This window comes from Emys orbicularis, chromosome 11 (genome assembly GCF_028017835.1).
Source record: "Emys orbicularis isolate rEmyOrb1 chromosome 11, rEmyOrb1.hap1, whole genome shotgun sequence".
NCBI lineage: Eukaryota > Metazoa > Chordata > Testudines > Emydidae > Emys > Emys orbicularis.
In genome coordinates this window covers 58,319,478-58,342,979 of record NC_088693.1, presented here as the reverse complement: position 1 = coordinate 58,342,979, position 23,502 = coordinate 58,319,478, and the positions used below count along the sequence as shown (strand labels likewise).

The 23,502-nt window shown below is 43.2% G+C and overlaps 1 protein-coding gene across 1 annotated transcript in view; it reads right to left on the bottom strand.

The window, feature by feature from the left end:
• AOX1 (aldehyde oxidase 1) overlaps positions 1 to 23,502 on the bottom strand; it is an 81,434-nt gene that overhangs the window by 29,614 nt on the left and 28,318 nt on the right. Inside the window, exons 16-23 of the mRNA XM_065413109.1 lie at positions 22,362 to 22,454; positions 17,387 to 17,556; positions 15,661 to 15,787; positions 14,649 to 14,771; positions 9,383 to 9,479; positions 8,254 to 8,378; positions 7,037 to 7,170; positions 6,178 to 6,265 (exon numbers count right to left, since the gene is read on the bottom strand). Coding sequence (XP_065269181.1) covers positions 6,178 to 6,265; positions 7,037 to 7,170; positions 8,254 to 8,378; positions 9,383 to 9,479; positions 14,649 to 14,771; positions 15,661 to 15,787; positions 17,387 to 17,556; positions 22,362 to 22,454 — 957 coding nt within the window. The remainder of the gene's footprint in view (positions 1 to 6,177; positions 6,266 to 7,036; positions 7,171 to 8,253; positions 8,379 to 9,382; positions 9,480 to 14,648; positions 14,772 to 15,660; positions 15,788 to 17,386; positions 17,557 to 22,361; positions 22,455 to 23,502) is intronic.

The following is a 23,502-nucleotide window of genomic DNA, read 5'->3' as shown; positions in this document are numbered from 1 at the left end:
GCAAAGAGTTACAAAGGGACAAAACTGGGTGACTGGGCAACAAAATGGTAGATGAAATTCAATGTTGATAAATGCAACGTCCCCAATTTATAGCAAAAACATAATCCCAATTTATACATATAAAATGATGGGGTCTAAATTAGCTGTTACCACTCAAGAAAGAGATCTTGGAGTCACTATGGATAGTTCTCTGAAAACATCTACTCAAAGTGCAGCGGCAGTCAAAAAAACTAACAAAATGTTGGGAATCATTAGGAAAGGGATAGAAAATAAGACAGAAAATATCATATTGCCTCTATATAAATCCGTGGTACACCCACATCTTGAATACTGCATGCAGATGTGGTTGCCCCATCTCAAAAAAAAAAAATGAATTGGAAAAGGTAAAGAAAAGGGCAACAAAAATGATCAGGGGTATGAAACAGCTTCTATATGAGGAGAGATTAATAAGACTGGGACTTTTCAGCTTAGAAAAGAGGAGACTAAGGGGAGATATGATAGAGGTCTATAAAATCATGACTGGTGTGGAGAAAGTAAATAAGGAAGTGTTATTTACTCCTCATAACACAAGAACTAAGGGTGAAATTAATAGGCAATAAGTTTAAAACAAACAAAAGGAAGTATTTCTTCACACAACGCACAGTCAACCTGTGGAACTCTGCCAGAGGATGTTGTGAAGGCCAAGACTATAACAGGGTTCAAAAAAGAACTAGGTAAATTCATGGAGGATAGGTCCATCAATGGCTATTAGCAAGGATAGGAAGGGATGGTGTCCATAGCCTCTCTTTGCAAGAAGATGGGAATGGGCTACCGGAGATGGATCACTTGATGATTACCTGTTCTGTTCATTCCCTCTGAAGCACCTGGCATTGACCACTGTTGGAAGACAGGATACTAGGCTAGACGGACCATTGGTCTGACCCAGTATGGCCATTCTTATATTCTTATGCAAATATATCAGAGGGATGAATACCAGGGAGGGAGAGGAGTTATTTAAGTTAAACGCCAATGTGGTCACAAGAACAAATGAGTATAAACTGGCCATCAAGAAGTTTAGGTTTACAATTAGATGAAGGTTCTTAACCATCAGCGGAGTGAAGTTCTGGAACAGTCCTCCAAGGGGAGCACTGCGAGCAAAAAATTTCATTGGTTCTGTGGCCTGCAGGATGTCAGATTAGATGATCACGATCAGTGGTTTCCCCAGGAATTGAAATTAGGGGGAGTGTTCGAATTTACAGGGGTGTGTGTGTCAGGGCTGATGAGATATATAAAAGAGATATGAATAAAGTAAATGTTTTGTTAGGATAATGCAAATTTAACATAAGGATAATGCAAGTTACACCAAAACATATAACAGGTCTAGATTTCTAAAAAAATATATATTTTTAAAAAATGTATTTAATTTAAATTGACTTTTGAAAAGTAAGCCATCATGGGATAAGAGGGATATGAAACAGGAGGAGAAATTAAAATGACTGGGAATTTTCAGCTTAGAAAAGGGGGGATATGATAGAGGTCTATAAAATCTTGACTGGTGTGAAGAAAGTGAATAAGGAAATGTTATTTAATCCTTCACATAACACAAGAACTAGCAGTCACCCAATGAAATTAATAGCCAGCAGGTTTTTAAAAAACAAAAGGAAGTACTTCTTCACACAACATAAGTCAACCCGTGGAACTCTTTGCCAGGTGATGCTGTGAAGACCAAAACTATAACAGGATTAAAAAAAGAACTAGATACATTCCTGGAGAATAGGTCCATCAGTGGCTATTAGCCAGGATGGGGAGGGATGCAACACCATGCTCTGAGTGTCCCTAGCCTGTTTGCCAGAAGCTGGGAATGGGCAACAGGGGATGGATCACTTGATGATTACCTGTTCTGTTCATTCCCTCTGAAGCACCTGGCCTTGACCACTGTCGGAAGACAGGATACTAGGCTATATGGACCATTGGTCTGACCCAGTATGACCATTCTAATGTAAAAATTAATTATAATAATAAAAATGTTTAGTACAGAAACTCCCCAACATAATGACCTCTCAAGATAGCAACGATGTGAGATAACAACCTTGGCAAATAATGCATTTTAAAAATCTTGGCCTACTAGGAAACATATTTATATAAGTTTCCATTCCCAGTCACAAATCTAGCATTCTGGAGCAAAGTCACTAAAATATAGTCCAACAAACAAATGTTTATTTAACGTGCCCCTCACTTTTCCCTCCACTGCACCCCACTCACCGGTGTTGTCCTTGGTCAGTGGAGACTCAGAGTTCAGATGTGCTTTCACGTGAGTACACCTCCCAGGTGGGGGGCAAGAAGGCACCTTGCTCATTCCTCCAGCTGCTCACTGTTTGCTCTGGCCACTGCTGTTTGTTGTGCCACCATTCACTCCACCACTCTATTGCCAATGGCCCTGCGCCATTACCTTCTGCTGCCACCTGTCACTGTGACCTCTGCGAGTTGGTCTCTTGAGGTTCCACCCAGCTCTCAGTGATTTCAGCTGAGCTCTCAGTGGGGGAACCTCGCTGCTAGTGCAGTCTGGGCCGTCTCTTCCACAGAAACACTGTCCCACAGGAACACTGTCCCCACAGCAGGACTAAGCACTTAGACCTGATTATCAGTGATTTCAGCTACAGTGGTCACTTAACAGAACAAAAGACTATCTATGGAGCCTAATCAGCTCTGTCTTTAAACACAAGAGAAAGGGACAGGTCCCCACCCTCTCTCTTGATGCCCTCAATCAGCACAGGCTGAGTACAGTTCTACTGTCCTTTACTCATACAATAAGAACAACAACATTTCATTCCCCCCTCCCCCATTCAAGTGATTTGTAAGCCAACCCCAGCCAAAATCTATCACTTGGGCAACACAGCTCTGTTTGCTGGATACCTAGGTAGATTAGGTGTGAATGTAAATACAATCTGGTCCTGAAGCCTTTCCCCCCAGCCCCAGCTCATCACTAGCTGTCAGGGAGAGCTCATTTAGACTTTGCTTACAAATAATCATTTGAAATTATTAGGTTGGCCAACATCACCGAAATGAATGCACTGACATTGTCATAAAAAACAACAGCTTTTTCTGATACACATATTTTATCATACACTGTATATGCTTTTAAAGTGTGTATTAATGTTTCAATTTCAATTCAAATTTCCAAACAGTCACTAAATTGGCATGTTTCAGAGTAGCAGCCGTGTTAGTCTGTATCCGCAAAAAGAACAGGAGTACTTGTGGCACCTTAGAGACTAACACGTTTATTTGAGCATAAGCTTTCGTGGGGTACAGCTCACTTCATCGGATGCATAGAATGGAACATATAGTGAGGAGATATATATACATACAGAGAACATGAAAAGGTGGGAGTTGCCCAACCAACTCTAAGAGGCTAATTAATTAAGATGAGCTATTGTCAGCAGGAGAAAAAAAACTTTTGTAGTGATAATCAAGATAGCCCATTTAAGACAGTTTGACAAGAAGGTATGAGGATAATTAACATGGGGAAATAGATTCAATGTGTGTAATGGCTCAGCCATTCCTAGTCTCTATTTAAGCCTAAATTGATTGTATCTAGTTTGCATATTAATTCAAGTTCAGCAGTTTCTCATTGGAGTCTGTTTTTGAAGCTTTTCTGTTGCAAAATTACCACCTTTAAATCTGTAACTGAATGGCCAGACAGGTTAAAGTGTTCTCCTACAGGATTTTGAATGTTATGATTCCTGATGTCCATTTATTCTTTTGCGTAGAGACTGTCCAGTTTGTCCAATGTACATGGCAGAGGGGCATTGCTGGCACATAATGGCATATATCACATTGGTAGATGTGCAGGTGAACGAGCCCCTGATGGCATGGCTGATGTGATTAGGTCCTATGATGGTGTCACTTGAATAGATATGTGGACAGAGTTGGCATCGGGCTTTGTTGCAAGGATAGGTTCCTGGGTCAGTGTTTTTGTTCTGTGGTGTGTGGTTGCTGGTGAGTATTTGCTTCAGGTTGGGGGGCTGTCTGTAAGCGAGGACAAGTCTGTCTCCCAAGATCTGTGAGAGTGAGGGATCATCTTTCAGGATAGGTTGTCGATCTTTGATGATGCGCTGGAGAGGTTTTAGTTGGGGGCTGAAGGTAACAGCTAGTGGCGTTCTGTTATTTTCTGTGTTGGGCCTGTCCTGTAGTAGGTGACTTCTGGGTACTCTTCTGGCTCTGTCAATCTGTTTTTTCACTTCAGCAGGTGGGTATTGTAGTTTTAAGAACACTTGATAGAGATCTTATAGGTTTTTGTCTCTGTCTGAGGGATTGGAGCAAATGCGGTTGTATCTTAGAGCTTGGCTGTAGACAATGGATCGTGTGGTGTGTCCTGGATGGAAGCTGGAGGCATGTAGGTAAGTATAGCGGTCAGTAGGTTTCCGGTATAGGGTGGTGTTTATGTGACCATCGCTTATTAGCACAGTAGTGTCAAGGAAATGGACCGCTTGTGTGGATTGGTCTAGGCTTAGGTTGATGGTGGGATGGAAATTGTTGAAATCATGGTGGAATTCCTCAAGGGCTCCTTTTCCATGGGTCCAGATGATGATGTCATCAATGTCGCGCAAGTAGAGTGGGGGCATTAGGGGATGAGAGCTGAGGAAGCGTTGTTCTAAGTCAGCCATAAAACTGTTGGCATACTGTGGGGCCATGCGGGTACCCATAGCAGTGCCGCTGACTTGAAGGTATATATTGTCCCCAAATGTGAAATAGTTGTGGGTGAGGACAAAGTCACAAAGTTCAGCCACCAGGTTTGGCATGTAACTAGTTCACAAAACTGGGGGGGGTGTTGGGGAAATTCAGGGGGGGTGTAGGGAAATCACTGAATCACGATGGTCTCTTCTGACCTTAAAGTCTATGAGTCTGTGACCAGAGCATGGTGGGAAGGGGAGGTGAGAAAGGTACTATGGGGTCTACAAACCCCACATAAAACACAGGCAAGAAGGGGTTAAGAACCCTTCCTACCTGCAGTCAGCAAAAACTACCCCATGCTGGCTCAGCTGTGGGAAATGTCAATTATGAAGAGACAAGCCCACAGCTGCTGTAGCTAATGAGGGGAAGCCCAGGTATAAAGAGGGAGGAACAGGATGAGAAGTGGCAGATGACCTTGGGACTTGAAGAGGACAACAATTCTCTGCGCTTGCACCAGGCTGCCTCTGAGACACTTATAACCCTCTGGAAGTGCAAGGGAGGTAGACAGAGATGAAAGCCCTGACAGCCAAAGGTTTTCTGACTCTTATGTTTATAGACTCTGCCTTTTTTTTTTATTGATTTGATTTAAGTCATTGTTGCCCAGGCTACCTTGTCCATCACTGCTGACAAGAGGGCAGGAACTTCTATAAAAGTTTTTACTGATAATCAGGTCAGAAAGAGGCCTTGGGCGAAGTAGAGGTTGTATTCAGTAGCTGGAGGACTGGGTTGTAACCAGAGGTGCTGTTTTTCCTGACTGATTCTGTGTTTATGTAAAAACCTAGTGGTTCCTCTGTTTGAACCTGTGCACAGCAAGGCCTCAAGCGTAAACCTGTGCAGAGAAATTTTGTTGGGCCAAGGACTCTTTATGCCTTCCAGTTTCCAGAGAGAAAGAAATAAAGGGAGAAATTATGGGGGAAGAAGACATGCAAGGAGTAGAAAGAAATGAAAGCAGAGATGTAGGCAGGAGCGAGGAGGCAGAGTTAAAGTTGGTTAGCAGACCTTACCTCTGAATTTCCTAACTAAGAGTCTCAAATTAAGGCTGAATTAATACAGCTGTTTGCATTAATAGACTTACTAGTTAAAAACAACATTAACTAGTTGTAAGGATAAGATTTTGTCACGGTGGTAATGGATTCCGTTACTTTCACAAACTTCCGTGATATTTTCAGCTTCGGCCCTATGCCCTGAGGCGGGACGGCTAGAGCTGTCAGCCGGCAGAGGCCCTGGAGCTCTGAGCTGCTGCAGGTGATGAGGGCCCTGGAGCTCTGAGCCGCTGTGGGTGGTGGGGACCCTGGAGCTCCGAGCCGCTGAGGCTTTTGTGAATTTTTGTTTATTGCCCGCGACCTGTCCGTGACTTTTACTAAAAATAAGCATGACAAAATCTTAACCTTAACTACTGGTATTGGCAAAATCCCATCCACATAAAGTGGACTGATGGTTTGGGCACAGCATTTTTCTTCCACTTACTTTATATTTGCCAACGAGAGGGTGTCGGCCCCCTGTGATTAACATATCATTCCCCCGGTCCAGGATAAAACGAACTGCACGACCAGTTCTAAATTAAAAATGTAAAAAAAGGGGGAAGGAGGGTTACGCTTCAGACAAAGTTACAGACGCTACTAAAAGGATGGCTATTTCCCAGGGGCCCAAATCTAGCAGAGCACAAAGGATGTGTTTAAATTTAAGCATTGACTTAAGTGCTTTGGTGAACAGGGATGGACTGAAGCACCTGCTTAATTTTAATGGGATTACTTGTGCATAAAGTATGCACTATTTATGTGCTTTGCTGGGTCCAGACCCATGACAGAATCTTCTTTTCCCTTTTTGAAAAACAATGAGTTAACTAAGTGAAACTTTCTTGTGTAGACACTTATTTTGGTTTTAAGAATGCCTTATATCAATTTAGCTCAAATCAGTAAGGAATCAATATAGGCTAAATCAATATAACACTCTTAAAACCAAAATGAGTGTGTCTGCACCAGAAAGTTGCACTGAGTTAACTAAATCAATTTTGAAACTGATGTAGCAAGGTCAGCACAACCCCTATGTGTGGACAAGGTCCCAATCTGACAGGTGGGTAGCTTCCCATAAGCTTGTCAAGAGTTTTGAGAGCATTTCTGGCTGACACCAGTCTCAGCTCTGTTTAGATCGCATCACCTCAGCCCAGCTTATAACCCTTCAAGAGTAGAGAGTAAAATAAAACTCACTGACAGGTTTTTGTGGCTTGTTAGCTAGTATAGAGGGAGCATCTCTGGGAAGGGAAGGGACCTGGTGGGTAACTATTATTCCTCCCCTTTTCTCTCTTACAACAGGGAGCCACACTTACTTGTTTGCTGCCACTGCAGCAACAGATGCCAACAGACCAGCTTTCCCTATTTTCCCACCGAAAGCTCCACCGATTCTTTTTACATGGCACATGATCCTATTGGCTGGAACCCCTAAACATGAGGCCACCATTTCCTGTAAAGTCAATATCCCTTTTTTATAACATTGCAATTTTAAAGGGACCGTGTCAGCTCAAATCTGGCCCAAATTTAAGTTTTGCAAAAAAAGTTTATAGAAAAGACCAAGTTATGTCTCCATGATTTTCTTTCTAATTCCCATGGAAACATCTATTTTTCAACAAATAAATACCCCCAAACATTTGCACCCAAATACTGCAACAGGGAGAACCTGAAAGTGAAACTGGCTATAGACAACTGTCCAAGCTGAGAGAAATGCAGGAAGTAAGCAAAATCCATAATAAGGACATTAGATTTTTTAAATGTTTGGTTTTAATAATCTACGGCCTTATTAGTCACAGATGAAGAAATGTGATTGACAGTGTCCCTCATTTATGAAACACAGCCAAGAAAGAATGCAGATTTTTGTTATCACTGATATAAAAGTAACACACACAGAAAATGGGAGCTGAACAATGGGCAAAATACACCTAATACAAAATCTCAGCATTTTGTTCAAAATGCATTCTGCTTTACAAGCCATATGTGTAGCTAAGAAGAGACAATCTGCTATACTAGGTTTTAGCCCAGACATGAAGAAGAGCTCTGTGGAGCTTGAAAGCTTGTCTCTTTCACCAGCAGAAGTTAGTCCAATAAAAGATATCACCTCACCAACCTTACCTCTCTCATGTTAGGTTTTGTGAGTTTCCCCTTTATATTTCTGGCAGTTGTCACCACCCCAGCTAATGCACGTACAAAGCACTGAAGAAGATGGGAGTGGGGCGTGCTTAGCACTTCATAGGGAGAACTCTGTACCTTAAAGGATCGTGCCCTGGAGCACAGACTACTTTCAAAGGGGACTTAAGGGCTTTTACACACTCCTTACCTTGGTGCCAGAGAGATCAGTGCACAGCTGATGGGTCAGCGGTGCTGAGCTGGCATGCTACTGGTGTAGTAGAGAGCAATGGACATTGGATAACCCAACTGTGTAATTCACATGTTCCTACTGCATCATAAACGTTTTAAGATGGATTTTCAAACCACACACAAAGAGTTATACTGTCAAGTCTTTAAAGAATTGCCTAAAAAGGCTCTCCATTACCTGGGTAAGTGCTGGATGCTGGGTTGACACATACACGTCCATTTCTTTATCCTCTCCTTTTGGCACAACAAGCGCGCACTGAGTCTCCATGTAAAAATGTTCCTGTCCCCCGATGTGGATCTCCCCTGTTCCAAAGATAAAGACTCAAGTGTTGCTGATGGGCTGGGGGGTAAAAAGGGGAGGAATGAGGAGGCTAGGCCGAGTATGCACATTACACAAAACGTAAGACTCAACGTACTTGATCAACACAATTGCTGGTGCTACTGTTGTTAAGGTGCAACCAGGCAAGAGAAACCAGCTGCAGCAGGTGCAACATCTAGCATAAAAATATGAGCCAAACTCTCTGCTGATGTAAACTGCCCCTGCTCCATTGATATCAACAGAACTGTGCCAATTTACACTACCAGATAATCTGCCACACATATTGTCAATATCAAGTTAAGTGTCTTGAGTCTGGGATGTGGAAGGCTTGAGAGTGCTGACAGGATCTTGAGCCAGCTTGTGTTAATCAAATCAGACGTGGAATACAGTAATTTTTCTGCGGAAGGGAAGTGCTATTCGTGGTTGTTCAGGATCAGCACTAAACAAGCCAGGTCTGATGCTGGGGAAGAAAGGGAGGAATTGGTGGTTGAAAGGGAACAGACTAACAAGAGGGTAAAATCCAAATTCTGCAGGACATATGTCAGCTGTTGTTAGTCACCTGATTGGTTTCAATCGAGCTATGACAGTTTACACCAGCTGAGGATCTGCGCCCTGCAACTCCAAAGCCCCACCAAGTATCTGGATCAACATTTCCATATCGTAGATCGTCACTTTTGTATCACAGTAAAACAGAGACAGGAAAGTCCATGGTAAATAATGGTAGGATTATATTTTTTCTCATAAATTAATCAGATAGTAGTGCTATACTGCTGTTGCATAATAGGCACAGTACATCATCAGTTGCACTTAAAAGGGACATGGGAAGGAGCAATTTAAGTGCCACTCTTTGAAAGTCTGTCCCTATAAATTCTGATGAAGATTTGACAATCTCCATTTTGCCCAGATCCATTTGGTTAGTATCAGACTTCAAACTGGCAGAAGCTCTCATAAACCTCCCTCCATCCACCCAACACATTCTGCACTTTACCTTCAAGTATTTGATCAACAGTTTCAAATGCTTCATCGACATTTCCTTGTTCTAGTCTTCTTTGTGGCTCAAAGAATGAATTGTGCTTTATAGCCTCCTGCAGTGGTGGAAAACACACACACAAGTTTGAGAATTTTAAATATTCTCTTTTTCCCCACAGCATTTTATTACCAATATGATTGCCGTGCACCTTACATAAAGATATGGGGAACTAGGTACCAGAGAGTTATCAGACTACCAAATTCCATCACAGTATTCCAGAAGTTTAGGATTTTATACATTGGACAAGAAAATGTTGCTGTGACTCAATCTTGCATTACTGATGACCTCTGCTTTCCTACAGAATGCTAATGCAGAGGATTTTATTAATTATATTATTTCCCCACTGTTTGACAGCTGTCCGGTAGGACTCTCCCTAGGACAAAAAGGGAAGTCTGGTTTGTGGTGAGGAACAGAACAGCTTGTAAGTGACCAAGATGGAACAGAAAGAGACTGCACTATATGGTTAAGGCCTTGGCTACACTTGCAGATGTACAGCGCTGTGAGTTAAACCTGACTTCGTGCAGCAGAGTAGGAAAAGCACTGCAGTCTGTCCACACTGACAGCTGACCAGCGCACTGTTGTGGCCACATTTGCGGCAATTGAAGCGCTATTGGGAGCGGTGCATTATGGGCAGCTATCCCACAGAGCACCTCTTCCCATTCTGGTGCCGTGGGTTGTGGGAAGGGGGCGTGGGTGCGGGGCATTCTGGGTCCTGTCCCAACGCCCCGTGATGCATCGCTTCGCATCCCAGAAATCCCTTTGTTTCCGTTCACCTTTGGCGCCATCTTTCAACGGTTTCTGTGCAGCACGATCTGTCTGTGGGAAATGGAGTCCGAACTGCTGAGGCGTATGCTGACTTATCTCGCCAGCACGTCACGTTTGGCTGTCAAACTATTCCTTAAGATCCAAAGTGACAGTGAGAGTGAGGAGTCCGACGATGCTATCGAGCCGCGTAACGCATACGACACGAAACTGCTTGTGGCATTCCCGGACGTGCTCAGCACCGTGGAACGCCGCTTTTGGGCTCGGGAAACAAGCACCGAGTGGTGGGATCAGATCGTCATGGAAGTCTGGGATGACGAGCAGTGGCTGCAGAACTTTCGGATGAGAAAAGCCACTTTCATGGGACTGTGTGAGGAGCTCGCCCCCACCCTGCAGCGCAAGGACACGAGATTGAGAGCTGCCCTGCCAGTGGAGAAGCGGGTGGCTATTGCAATCTGGAAGCTGGCAACTCCAGACAGCTACCAGTCGGTTGCAAACCAGTTTGGAGTCGGAAAGTCGACCGTTGGAATCGTGTTGATGCAAGTTTGCAAGGCCATTAATCGCATCCTACTCAGAAGAACCGTGACTCTGGGTAACGTGCAGGAAATAGTGGATGGCTTTGCACAAATGGGGTTCCCTAACTGTGGAGGGGCGATAGATGGGACGCACATTCCTATTCTGGCACCACCCCACCTAGGATCCGAGTACGTTAATCGGAAGGGGTATTTCTCTATGGTTCTCCAGGCGCTTGTGGATCACCGTGGGCGTTTCGTTGACATTAACACAGGCTGGCCTGGAAAGGTGCATGACGCACGCATCTTTCGGAACACTTGGCTGTTCAGGAAGATGCAGGCTGGGACTTTTTTCCCAGAGCGGAAGATCACGGTAGGGGAAGTTGAAATGCCCATTGTGATCCTTGGAGATCCCGCTTACCCGTTAATGCCATGGCTCATGAAACCCTACACAGGGAGCCTTGACAGCATCAAGGAATGGTTCAACTACAGGCTGAGCCGGTGCCGAATGACTGTGGAGTGTGCCTTTGGCCGTTTAAAGGGCTGCTGGCGATCTCTGTATGGGAAGCTGGACTTGGCCGAAAACAGCATCCCCGCGGTTATATCCGCGTGCTGTGCCCTCCATAATATTTGTGAAGGGAAGGGTGAAAGCTTCACTCAGGCATGGACCTCCGAGGTTCAACACCTGGAGGCTGAATTTGCACAGCCAGAGAGCAGGGCTATTACAGGGGCCCAGCGCGGGGCTGCAAGGATTAGGGATGCCTTGAGGGAGCAATTTGAGGCTGAAAACCAGCAGTGAAGTGCAGTAGTTCCAATCTTTAGGAATCAGTGTCTGCTAAGCAGACAAGCAGACTTGCACTGCCTGTTTATTTCCTGGGCTAAGGAGTCTTTTACTTTATGCAATAATAAAGAATGTTTTCAAAGCCAAAAAATCCATTTATTGAAAAGAAAAAAAAATTATTTATTGAAAAGAAACAAGGGGGTGGAGTGGGGAACGGTACAATCACAGATTTGCGTATGTCGTGTCTGGTGTGCTGTGCAGTGAGTGCTGCACTTCAGGATAGCTATACTGCATGGTGATGGGGGTTGAGTACAGAGGGTAAGCGTCGTGGTTTTCAGGGCTGGGTGGTGAACATACTGGTGTTGGAGGCAGCGGGTGGCATGAAGAACACGGAAGTTGGGGAAAGTGGGTTGGAGGTGACAGTGGAGCACAACGGAAAGAGTTTTGGGACAAGGGCTGTGGGGGGGGTGGCATTTGCGTTTGCGGTACTGCTCCTCTTTCTGCATGGCTACCAGCTCCTGGATAGCGTCTGCTTGGCGCTCCAGGATGCTTATGAGCCGATCAGTGCTTTGCTGCCGGTGCTCTGTGCTTTGCCGCCGGTGCGCTGCATTTTCCTGGCGGATCCTGCTTTCTCTCTCCCTCCAGTTCTGTGCTTTCTCATTCTCTTTAATAGATTGCCGCATCACTTCTTGCAGCATGTCGTCTTTGCTTTTTCGCGGTCTCTTCCTGAGTCTTTGCAGTCTCTGAGCAGGCGATAAGAGGGACGGCTGAGGTCTCAAGGTTGATGCTGCTGTATAGGCAAAATGCAACATTTAACAGAGGCAGCATTGTTTATACCAGACAGAGTAATGATTCCCCCTGCACTTAAGGAGTAGAAAACACACAGGGTCTACACAATAGCATAATTTTCCCGTCCGAAACAGAGCACACATATCCCACAGCAGCCTCAAAATGGTGAGTAAGGGGGACTGATTGTTTCAGGGCTGCACTGTCCTCTGGGTTTCTGTGCCTTGGGGAGAGCCAACAGCTTCAGGGGGCAGCTACACTGAACACTGTCCCAACATTTTCCACAGGAGTTCGTCCTGGACAATATCTCGCTGCTGAGGGTGACCTGGGAAGCAAGGAAGGATCTTCTACTGCAATGAGGCTTCCGCCCTGGCCCATATGCAGCTTGCCTGTGTGCAGCTATGGTCCCTCCGCCCCTCGTGGCACAGTGGCATGGACACGTTAGCCTGGCTGGGACAAGGACCACGGTGGCTCTCCCGATAAACCTGCGCAAGCGCATTGCACACATTCTGGATGAGACATTCGAGGAAATTACCGAGGCCGATTACCGCGATGTGATAAACCACATCAATGCACTATTCCGCATCTAGGCATGCATGCCTAACCCTCCTCTCCCAAAGAGCCCGCACCGAAAAAATTCCTTCCCGAAAAAAAACCCGCTTACCGGGAACCTGCTCTTCTGTTTGTCCTCCACCAAGTACCGGCTGCTGCGACTGGCTACCTTCCTGCTGGCTCGAGAAGAGCTCCTGGCTGCATGGCTCCAGGGATTCCAGGGTATCTCCATCCAGCCCACCACCATCACTCCCGTTTTCCTCCTCCTCCTCCCCCCCTCCCCACACCGGCTCTGAAGTGTCCATGGTGGTGCTCGGAGTGGAGGTGGGGTTAACCCCAAGTATCGCATCCAGCTCTTTGTAGAATCGGCAGGTCGCGGGGGGAGCACCCGAGCGGCCGTTTGCGTCGCGGGCTTTGCGGTAGGCACTCCGCAGCTCCTTCACTTTAATCCTGCACTGCAGGGCGTCCTGGTCATGGCCCCTTTCCATCATGTCCTTTGATACCTTCCCGAAGGTATCGTAATTCCTACGGCTGGAGCGCAGCTGGGACTGTACAGCTTCCTCCCCCCAAACACTGATGAGGTCCAGCAACTCGCCATTGCTCCATGCTGGGGCTCGCTTGGCGCGTGGAGGCATGGTCACCTGGAAAGATTCGCTGATAGCACTCCACGCCACGCCGGGCTGAGCAAACAGGAAGGGGATTTTTAAAATTCCCGGGGAATGTAAAGGGTGGGTCACATGGTTGGTTACCTGAGGCCAGGGCAGTAGAGTTTGAACTGATGACCCGAGTGGCTAGAACAGGGGGATACTGCCGAATAATTCTGGAGGCCATTCACAGCGCATTGGGCGGCCACACTGGCGCCGCAGCGGCAGCGCTGCACTCGCTATTCCTCTCGGGGAGGTGGAGTACATGCAGCGCTGCAACCACGGAGATACAGCGCTGCAAATGCCTTGCCAGTGTGGATGGGGAGTGAGTTACAGCGCTGTGGGCAGCTTTACAGCGCTGTAACTCGCAAGTGTAGCCAAGGCCTTAGATAGGAATAGTCAGCATGGACTTTGCTTCACAATGCTTTTCTTCTCCTGATATGCAAGCCAGTCTCTATCACATCAGGGGAGCACACACTTCAGTCAAACTCCCCAACAGTAATGGCTACTCTAAACAAAGACAAGTTCTCAACTGCCACATAACAAAGCAAGTCTCTAATACACAAGTTGCTAGGAAGAATGTCTGTCTAGGCAGTGTGGTCTGAACTAGGCTCTAGTATAAGTCAAAATCCGCCCTGTACTTCAACCCACTGAGATCTGTGAGAGGCTGCTAATATTTTATTTAAGCAGTGAAATGGGGGAGAACAGGCCCCATTTAATTTTAACCTGCCCCTATTTATAGGCAGAGTTCCCAGATCAGGAATTCTGAATTGTTGTCATTCACTGGGTAATTCCAAGAACTGCTTTCCTGGAGCAGTTGGTATGGCCTGAAGAGAGAGCAAGAACACATCATAATCCCAGAAAGGAACAGGCAGGGGAATCCTTAGATGTGAAAGATCCCTGTTTGTTACTATATGAGGAAGTGAGGATCTTCCTTAAGAACTAACTAACCAACCAAGTGCAAGTGGAAACTTGGCCAAATTCTGCTCTTTTTACATTGACATCATTGGGGATGTACTAGTATAAGTGACAGCAAAAATTTGGCCCTTAGTCCTTAAAAAGAGAATCCAATTAGTCATACTTCACTTGTTATAAAAAAAAGTAAATAGCAAGTGAAGAGTAAACAGCTGCTTTCCCTGCCCAAGATAAGTCAGTGAAAAAGCAAGAAGGATGAGGCTAATTATTACCTCAACAGTCAGGATCACTGGCTCCAGATCTTCATACTCTATCTTCACTTTTGCAGCTGCTTGTTTGGCATGAACATCTGAATCCGCAACCACACCACAGACTATCTGACCCACGCAAATTACCTGTGAAGTACAGTGGAAATACTTCCTGTATTCAAATGATCCCCAGGTGTGCTTACTGAAATTCTGGACTCAAATAGTGTTCACATTTCTCTTTCTAATTTTTGTTTTGGTTTAACCCTTTTTATTTGCTATAAACCTTCCCCTAAACCAATACACTAGTAGAACTATCCATGTTATTTGGGAATCAAGCACAGCATTTTCAAAAGTCCCTAAGTGACTTAGGTTCCTAAGTCCTATGGACTTCCCATGAAACATAGGTTCCCAAGGGCCTGAGTCACTTCTAAAAATGAGACTTGGGAGCCTACGCGACTCAGAAAATATCTACACTGTGATTGTAGGTGTGAGTGTATCACGTGTCGATATATCTGAACTGAATTCAACCTACCTAGCTCGTGCACCAATAGCAGTGAAGCCACAATAGCACAGACTTAAGTGTGGGCTAGCTGCCCAAGTAAATACCCAGTGTGGGCTTGTGCAACCCAGCTCACACTAAAGCCCATGTTGCCATGGCTTCACTGCTACTGGTGCTCACACTAGCTAGATTAAAGCTAGCTTGGGTATGTCTACATGTGCTGCGCTCAGCCCCTCATTCCCAAACTGCAGTGTAGACATACCGTCAGGTGCTTTAGAAAAGATTACCCTATATCCTGACTAGTCTGATTCATCTGATTTAAAGAGGTATGTCACAGAGTTCGGTTATTTTGATACTTAGAAAGGAAATGGAAAAAGAACTAAGAAGTTGCCCCATAGAGCAGCCAAAATAATTCCCAACATACACATTCTACAAAAATTCAAGAGTCAATATTGTTCCTGTTTAGTTTAATCATAAATCAAGGATCAAAGAGACATCACCAAAGAAAAATCATAGCTACTGACAGACACTTTATACCTTATCTTTTGCAAATATAATCTCTGGATCACTGTAATAGTAGAACTCGTTTGTGGCTGGGACATCCTGAGCTGTTATAATATCAAACACTCCTGGTGCTTTGAGGGCCTCTGATGTATCAATCGATCTAGGGGGAAAGTATAAAGTAGTTAGCGCCACACACTGTTGCACGTGAAGTAAGATGATACAATATATACATAGGTAGCCTGTGCCACAAGACTCTGCTCTCACACAGCTCTTTGTGGAAGCTGCTGGTCACTGACTTTATCCTCCTTAGAGATAACAAGGTTGGGTAGAGGGAAGGGAATGCTGTTGGCGAGCTGTTTCCCTTCCAGAAAAGGCTTGCTTTGTAATAAGAAAGTCACTGTTCCTTTCCCCCATTAAGCAGAATTGTGGTGGAGAGGATGGCAGTGGCCCATTTGCTCCATAGAGGAATATCACCTATGAAACACCCAGCCCCTTGTTGTGCACTCCAGTTCTTTTGGTAGAGACAGAAAGAACTCTGTTTGGTCCCATCCTCTACAAGGTATGCCTTTCTCCCAAAGCAAGAGAGAATCTTGTATTATAATGACTGAATGTTAAAAACAAATATGTGTGTTGTAGTCTGTGGGAAGAGCTCGGATGCTCTCTCACTTGTTTGACTCTACATACGTATTCTGCCTGGATAGTATACAAATCAAACCAAGGGACTTCAGGCCAAGATTTGTATTGGTATTATCTAAATACCAAAAGTTTTGTTAACCCTGCAAATTTAAGTACCATCTCCTGTCTAATGACAATGCTGAAGAAATCATGTAATTAGCACACAGTGCTCTGATGGAATTATAAATTAGGACAATAGTGTTAGGTCAGGGATTTACTGGTGTAGTTCTGAAACACAAAAGAAGGCTGGGTGTGTCAATCTCTTCTGCATTAGAAGGAGAAAAGATCTGTGGCATAGAGTGGTAGAATCAATAATGCAACCAGGTTACTTGATGACAAGTACAAATATTTAGGACTCATCTACACACAGCAGATACGTTAGTTTAACTAATGGGGTAATTTTAGTTAAACTCTATATTGGTTTTAAACATGTTTTATAACAATTTAGTTTGCACCTGTTAACACACAAGTTAAACTGCTGAAAACCAGGTTTAAACTGATATGTGTGTCCAAACTGCATTGGTTTAACTAAATCAGTGCAATCTTAGGGTATGTCTTCACTACCCGCCGGATCGGCAGGCAGTGATCGATCCAGCGGGGGTCGATTTATCGCGTCTAGTCTAGACATGATAAATCGACCCCCAAGTGCTCTCCCGTCGACTCCTGTAGTCCAGCTCGGTGAGAGGTGCAGGCAGAGTCGACGGGAGAGCAGCAGCAGTCGACTCACCGGGGTGAAGACACCACGGTAAGTCAATCTAAGTACGTCGACTTCAGCTACGTTATTCACGTAGCTGCAGTTGCGTAACTTAGATCGACCCCCCCCCCCCAGTGTAGACCAGGCTTTAGTTATACCAGTGCATCTTTTGCGAGCAGTTCAGGCCTTACAAAGATGCTGAGCTGGTATTCAGATTAGTATTCCATCATCAGAATGTTCTGAGTGTCTATCCTCTGTTACAAAGCAGAGTGGCTGAGATTTTCAAAGCAATCTAGGGAAAGTTGTGCATCTAAACACCCTACACTGCTCTGAAAATCTCAACCAATGCTTTCATGGTTATACTTTTCTTTCAGGCATTTATGCACTTACACAATCTTTGCATGGGCTCTGGAACTGGTTATCACAGCCAGGAAGAGCTCTTCATCCACAGCACGAATGTCATCGCAATAAACAGCTTCACCAGTGGCGTGTTTTATACCAGCCTGGTGCATGATGGGACGTCCTACTGGATCCCTGGGAAGCTGCTCTGGGTTTACTTCCTGCTTAGTAAAAACAAACCAATCCCCAGCCCAAGAAAGACAAGCCAGGGTGTCCTTCTATTAGAGTCTGAAAATCTCTGTTTAACAGCACCTACTTCTGGCATAATATTATATACAGATTAGGCTGGAGCATTTACTAAACTGCTGATCCCCAGAGGTCACTTTAATCCCTCCTATGCAATCTTTTCCAGAAGTCTACCCATTTTGTTTCTAGTTTCTCCTGATTTTTTTCTATATTTGCTATGTCCTTTATGACACAAAGTAGCCAAAACAGAATGCAGTGTTCAAGAGGATGATGTGTTGTCTTATTGATAGATACAGTGGTGCTGTAATAATTTTCTGAATTATTCTCAAGTGGCTTCTGTTGTGTATTTCACCTTTTTGGCAATACAGTGCAGTGAGCTATTCATAGTGACTCCTGGATTTCCCCCCTGAAAGCTTACAATTAATTCAGCACTGCTCAGTATGGACAAGCAGTTTAAATGTTCCTTCCAATGTGCATTCCCTCATAGCTGCCTGTGAGGAATTTAATATGTGACTGCATTGCCTATTAATTTTATTTTTCTAGGTCCTCCTTTAGAAATATTTTTTTGCCATCAGCAAATGTTGTCATGTACTCATTGACCCACCTCTGCCCCTCCTTTCCAGTCCATTAATAAACATCCTGAACTACTGATCCCACTGACTCCTCACTACTAACCTTTCCCTATGCTGAGAACTGGCTATTTATTCATATTTCCGAATCCTCTTTCCCCCTACAGTCTCCAATGCACAGACAGTTTGATTAACCTCTCCTCCCTCCAGTAGCTCCCTCTCTATTTTCTACTAGCAATACGTTGAGAAATGACAGTTTTAATTAGCTGTCTCCTACCATGAACCTGATTGTTGGACTCCCCAAACCAGCTCAACTGTCCTCTAATGGAACATTACAATAGTCTTATCTGAATAAGTACAGATCTTTCAGTACTTGCATTTATTTACCTGCTGTTAAAAGATTAAATTGCTCATATTACAAAGTAAGCCCAAGTCATAGTCTACAGATTTGCAGAAGATAAATACTGACAGCAGTACACTGGCTTGCTTAGAAATCACTCATGCAACACAATGCTGAATAATCTGAATAATAAAATATGCCAACTTGTATTGCTTAGTCACTGCCTGTTGACAGGCCGCTGGTGGTCTCTGACACCTTAAAAAGGAATCCAAGACATGAATATCTGGTGTATGGAAAGCAGTGCAGTCTACTGGCTGGCAGCACAGGACTGGGACTCAGGAGAATTTAATTCTGTCACTGCCCTGCTGGGTTGACCATGGGTAAGCCACTGCACTTGTTCCCCTAATCACCCTTTGTTTATGTAGATTGTAAACATTTCAGGGCAGGGACTGTCTACTACGGTCTTGTCTACACACACAAATTGTAATGATTTCACTAAATCAGTTTTCCAGGTGCACCCCGCCTGTGAGCAGAATCTGAAAATCAGTGTAAGTGTCCCTTATAACAAATTAGCTGGAAGTTGATTACCTTAATTACATTGATATATGATGCTCTAAAACTGATTTTAGAGTATCCACAAAAAGAGTCTACATTGACTTAACTAAATCAGTCTACATTAAGGTAAATCAGTTCAACTTGCCTATGTAGACAGGGCTTGTGTGTTTGTACAACACCTAGCATAATGGGGTCCCGATCTTGATAGCGGCCTCTAGGAGATACTTTAATACAAATTAATTATAACGGGTTTGCCATTTCAAAGACAGCTCCAGGTTCACTGAGGAATCAAAGACTGCAAACAGAAAATGCAGTGAGACTAACACAAGCACTAATAAATCAGGTGCTATCACTGCACTGAAAGGAAATGTGATCTCATGTTTATTAGCACATAAACCCAGGCAGAGCAGGAGCTCAGATGATGGTTCTCCATCAGCCACTCTTCTCCACACACTTTAACATGCCACTAAAAAAGAGATTCTATTTCCTTTCAGTGCTGCGGTACCTTTTTGCTTATCAGTGTGTGCTATATTTTCTGCCTGTTGGACATCTTTGGTTCCTGAAGGGACATGAAGTTGTTTGTGAATTCTAATTCTAATGAATGGGGGATGTGATATGGCAGCTGTCACTTTCTAAAGGTTGCTGTTCTACTCTTACAAGAGCTTAGTGGGACCCAAAAAAGGATTTGTCATTTATATAGGAAAGATTATCCAAAGTTATAGCAAGGATCTAAAAATGCCAACAAACAAGCAGTTTCAGAGGGGATTTAAACTCTCATGCTTGAGGGCATATGTTAATCTCTAACTACTGTGGGATAGTGTTTCCCTTGTGGGGGGCTCTCCTATAACTGCCTGCTGCAGAGTTTCTTGCACCATCATCTGAAGCTTCTGGCACAGGTCACTGTCAGGATACTGAACTAGATGGGCCACACTAATCCATCCAGTATGCAATTCTATGTTCCTACATGCAATGCAGTCAGAAGTACATCTTAGGAGCAGCTAATCAGCCCATTTACCACAATATATTAATATCCTGTTGCAAGTTTCTAATAACTCATCATTCACTACAAATGAACTTCTTGAACCTACTGAAAAATCTTCTAAATCTGTAAATGGCTACATGTGACACCGAGTGGAGCTCTGTGCTTACTGGAAAATCTACTGAAAAGGAAAGCTATTCCTCTTGTGAAATGGGGATGACAAGTTTTGTCTACAATGTTCAATTTTATAAGCAGTGTGAAAGCCAGTGATGTATGAAGACAAACAATTACTTAAGTTTCTCCCTGTTCAAACATGTTTTGATAATGAAAATACTAATGAAACACTGACTCTGACCTAGATTTGGTTCTATATTAAAATAAATGGTTTCATCCCTTGTGATATGTTATTGTTACAACAAGGTATTTTTTCTGCAGTTGTGTAAGCCTCCAGATGTTGTTGTTCCTGACTTTGCTCATGTTTTAACAAGAAAAGAGCCACAGTCATTCTTTGTTTTTGCTAGAAAACTGACTTTAAAGTAGTATACAACTTACTATGCCTGATTCTCCTCTCACTTTATACTAGTAAGAACCATGTGTTTACTGCAATGAAGTCAGAGTTATACCAGCAGAGAATATGGCTCTCTTCTGTGTAATTTCACATCAGGGTGACCAGATGTCCCGATTTTATAGGGACAGTCCCGATTTTTGGATCTTTTTCTTATATAGGCTCCTATTACCCCCCACCCGCATCCCAATTTTTCACATTTGCTGTCTGGTCACCCTATTTCACATGAATATAATTTTGTTTAAGAGCTATTGACAATAGCACATTATGATAGAATAATAGATTCTTCAAGCACTTTGCATCCTCCTCCTTCCTCTTTTTCCCCCTGCTACCTCAGATTTTCAGATTAATACTGGCTTCTTTCTATCCCTACATCACCACTGGTACAAGAGCCTTCTCCCCTGTAGCTACTGCCCCCTGGAACAGCCTTCCTATATCTTTTTGCCTCATCGATGCCCTAGCTCATTTCAAATTTCAACATCTCTTTCCACCAATTACCTTTGCTGCTTAATTTCTCTTCCCCTCTGTTATTTATTTGATTTAACTCTAATTGGAACATTTTAAGATACAATCTTATATTAATACAACAGAAATGTTTTCAGTTTTCCACTGGTTCCCATTCCCACTGTCACATAGGGTGTAGCCCCAGGAATAATGCTGCTGTTTCCAGATGACCATCACTAGAGCTGGGCATGAATTTTTGGACTAAAATTTTTTAATCAGAAAATGCCAATTAGTCAAAAACAGAACTTCGCAAATTTCCTGTTTCAAAAAAACTTTGAGGGAAAAAAAAGCTTCAGAATTGTCAAAATGTCCTCTTTTGTCATTTTCTAAATGATTTTTCAGTTTAAAATGACTTTTTGTAATTTAAGTTAATTGATAGGAAACAAAAATGTAAAAAAAGTTAAAATTAAAATGAAACATTTTGAAATTATCAAAATGAAACATTTTGATTGCCTTGATACAAATTGGTTTTGGATTTTTGGTTCATGAAAATTTTTGAGATTAGACTTTTTGTCCCGATTTGGGATGGGAAAGAAGATTTTGAAATCTCAAAAATTCTTGCAGAACAGGAAAAAATTTTCTGCTCAAGGACATGAAGAATAGCTCTCTGTTCCCCTCTGCTGCTAAATTTTATTTGAACACATGATAATCTGTTCAATCACATATAGTAGAACCTCAGAGTTATGAACACCAGAGTTACAAACCAACCAGTCACCCACACACCACATTTGGAACCAGAAGTACGCAATTAGGCAGCAGCAGAGATTAAAAAAAAAAAAAAAAAGCAAATACAGCACAGTACTGTGTTAAATATAAACTAGTAAAAAAAATAAAGGGAAAGCAGCATTTTTCTTCTGAATAGTAAAGTTTCAAAACTGTATTAAGTCAATATTCAGTTGTATGAAAGAAACAACCATAATGTTTTGTTCAGAGTTACGAACATTTCAGAGTTACACACAACCTCCATTCCCGAGGTGTTCATAAATCTGAAGTTCTATTGTACTTCATCTCATTTCCATACTCTATTCCAATCACTTAGGTCTCTGTAAGGACTGAGCATGTACTAAAGTAGGGATAAGTTAAAATAACTAGCGTTAAGAAAACTGAAGCCATAATGATTAATGAGCTTAAATCAAAACCACAGAGTTCAGCATCCTCAGTGCTTTGCAAAATCTGTATCTGGCCTTCACTGCTTGGGCTCTTCTTGTATCTTAATTTTTAACAGTGTCTTTTAAACTGAAGGGCAGTATTAAAAGATCCTCACTGACCTGGTATATTTGTTCGCTCTGGGGCATTTTGGGTTGGAAATCTTGTAGCACACTCCCATATTTCTCCGATATGTCAGGATACAGATGGGGGTCCTGAAAGAGAAGTGTTTTAATAATAATAGTTATGTTTTCACAACACAAACATTTCTGTTAAAAGAATTAGCAACCGCAATGATTGAACATAAGCCTCTCAAGTTTCCCCCTATTTAGAAGAGCCCAAAAAAGTAGCTGAAAATGAAGTGAAGACTGTTGAGCATTCATAAAATATTTATTTAAAAAATACACACACACACACACAAAAAGCATTTGGAGCATAACACCACAGCTGTTTCAGGAGACCAATGAAAGGAACTGCAGTAAGAAGAGGTTAACTTTGTTTTGAGGTAAGAACAAAACTGACATAGAACCTTTGCTGCTGGTGGTGATAGGTGAGAAAGGAAAAAAACAGCTTGACTCAGAGCCCAAGCTAAGGGCTGGTCTTCACTACCCGCCCGGATCGGCGGTAGAAAATTGATCTCTTGGGGATCGATTTATCGCGTCTCGTTGGGACGCGATAATCGATCCCCGAATCGACGCGCATACTCCACCAGCCCAGGTAGGAGTAAGTGCCGTTGACGGGGGAGCCGCGGCAGTCGATTTGCCGCCGTCCTCACAGCGGGGTAAATCGGATCAGATACGTCGAATTCAGCTATGCTATTCCCGTAGCTGAATTTGCGTATTCGAAATCGATCCCCCCCGTAGTGTAGACGTAGCCTTAGTTTGCAAGGCTGGCAATTAAAGAAAACATTCTTTTCTTTGGAAACTGAACAGATTTAATACAGGAATCCTTCAGAAAGAAAAATCAAAATTAGAACCACACAATGATATCTGAATAGATTTTTCTACAAGTCTTCTCTCCAAACCAAAAAATCATAGCATAGATAGTTAGTTTGTGACATTTATGCACATTGCAAAGCCATTTATTTATCCCAGCTATTTGTCCTTTTGAGAAGAGGTAGACCAAATAAGATGATCTCTCTCTTTTTTATTTTTTTTAGAGAGAGAGCTCTTTTAATAGTGGCACTGATATGTTGTTATGTATTTTTAAAATTCTTTGTGAACACAGAAATTATGATCAGCACACAGTACAAACTGGATAAAT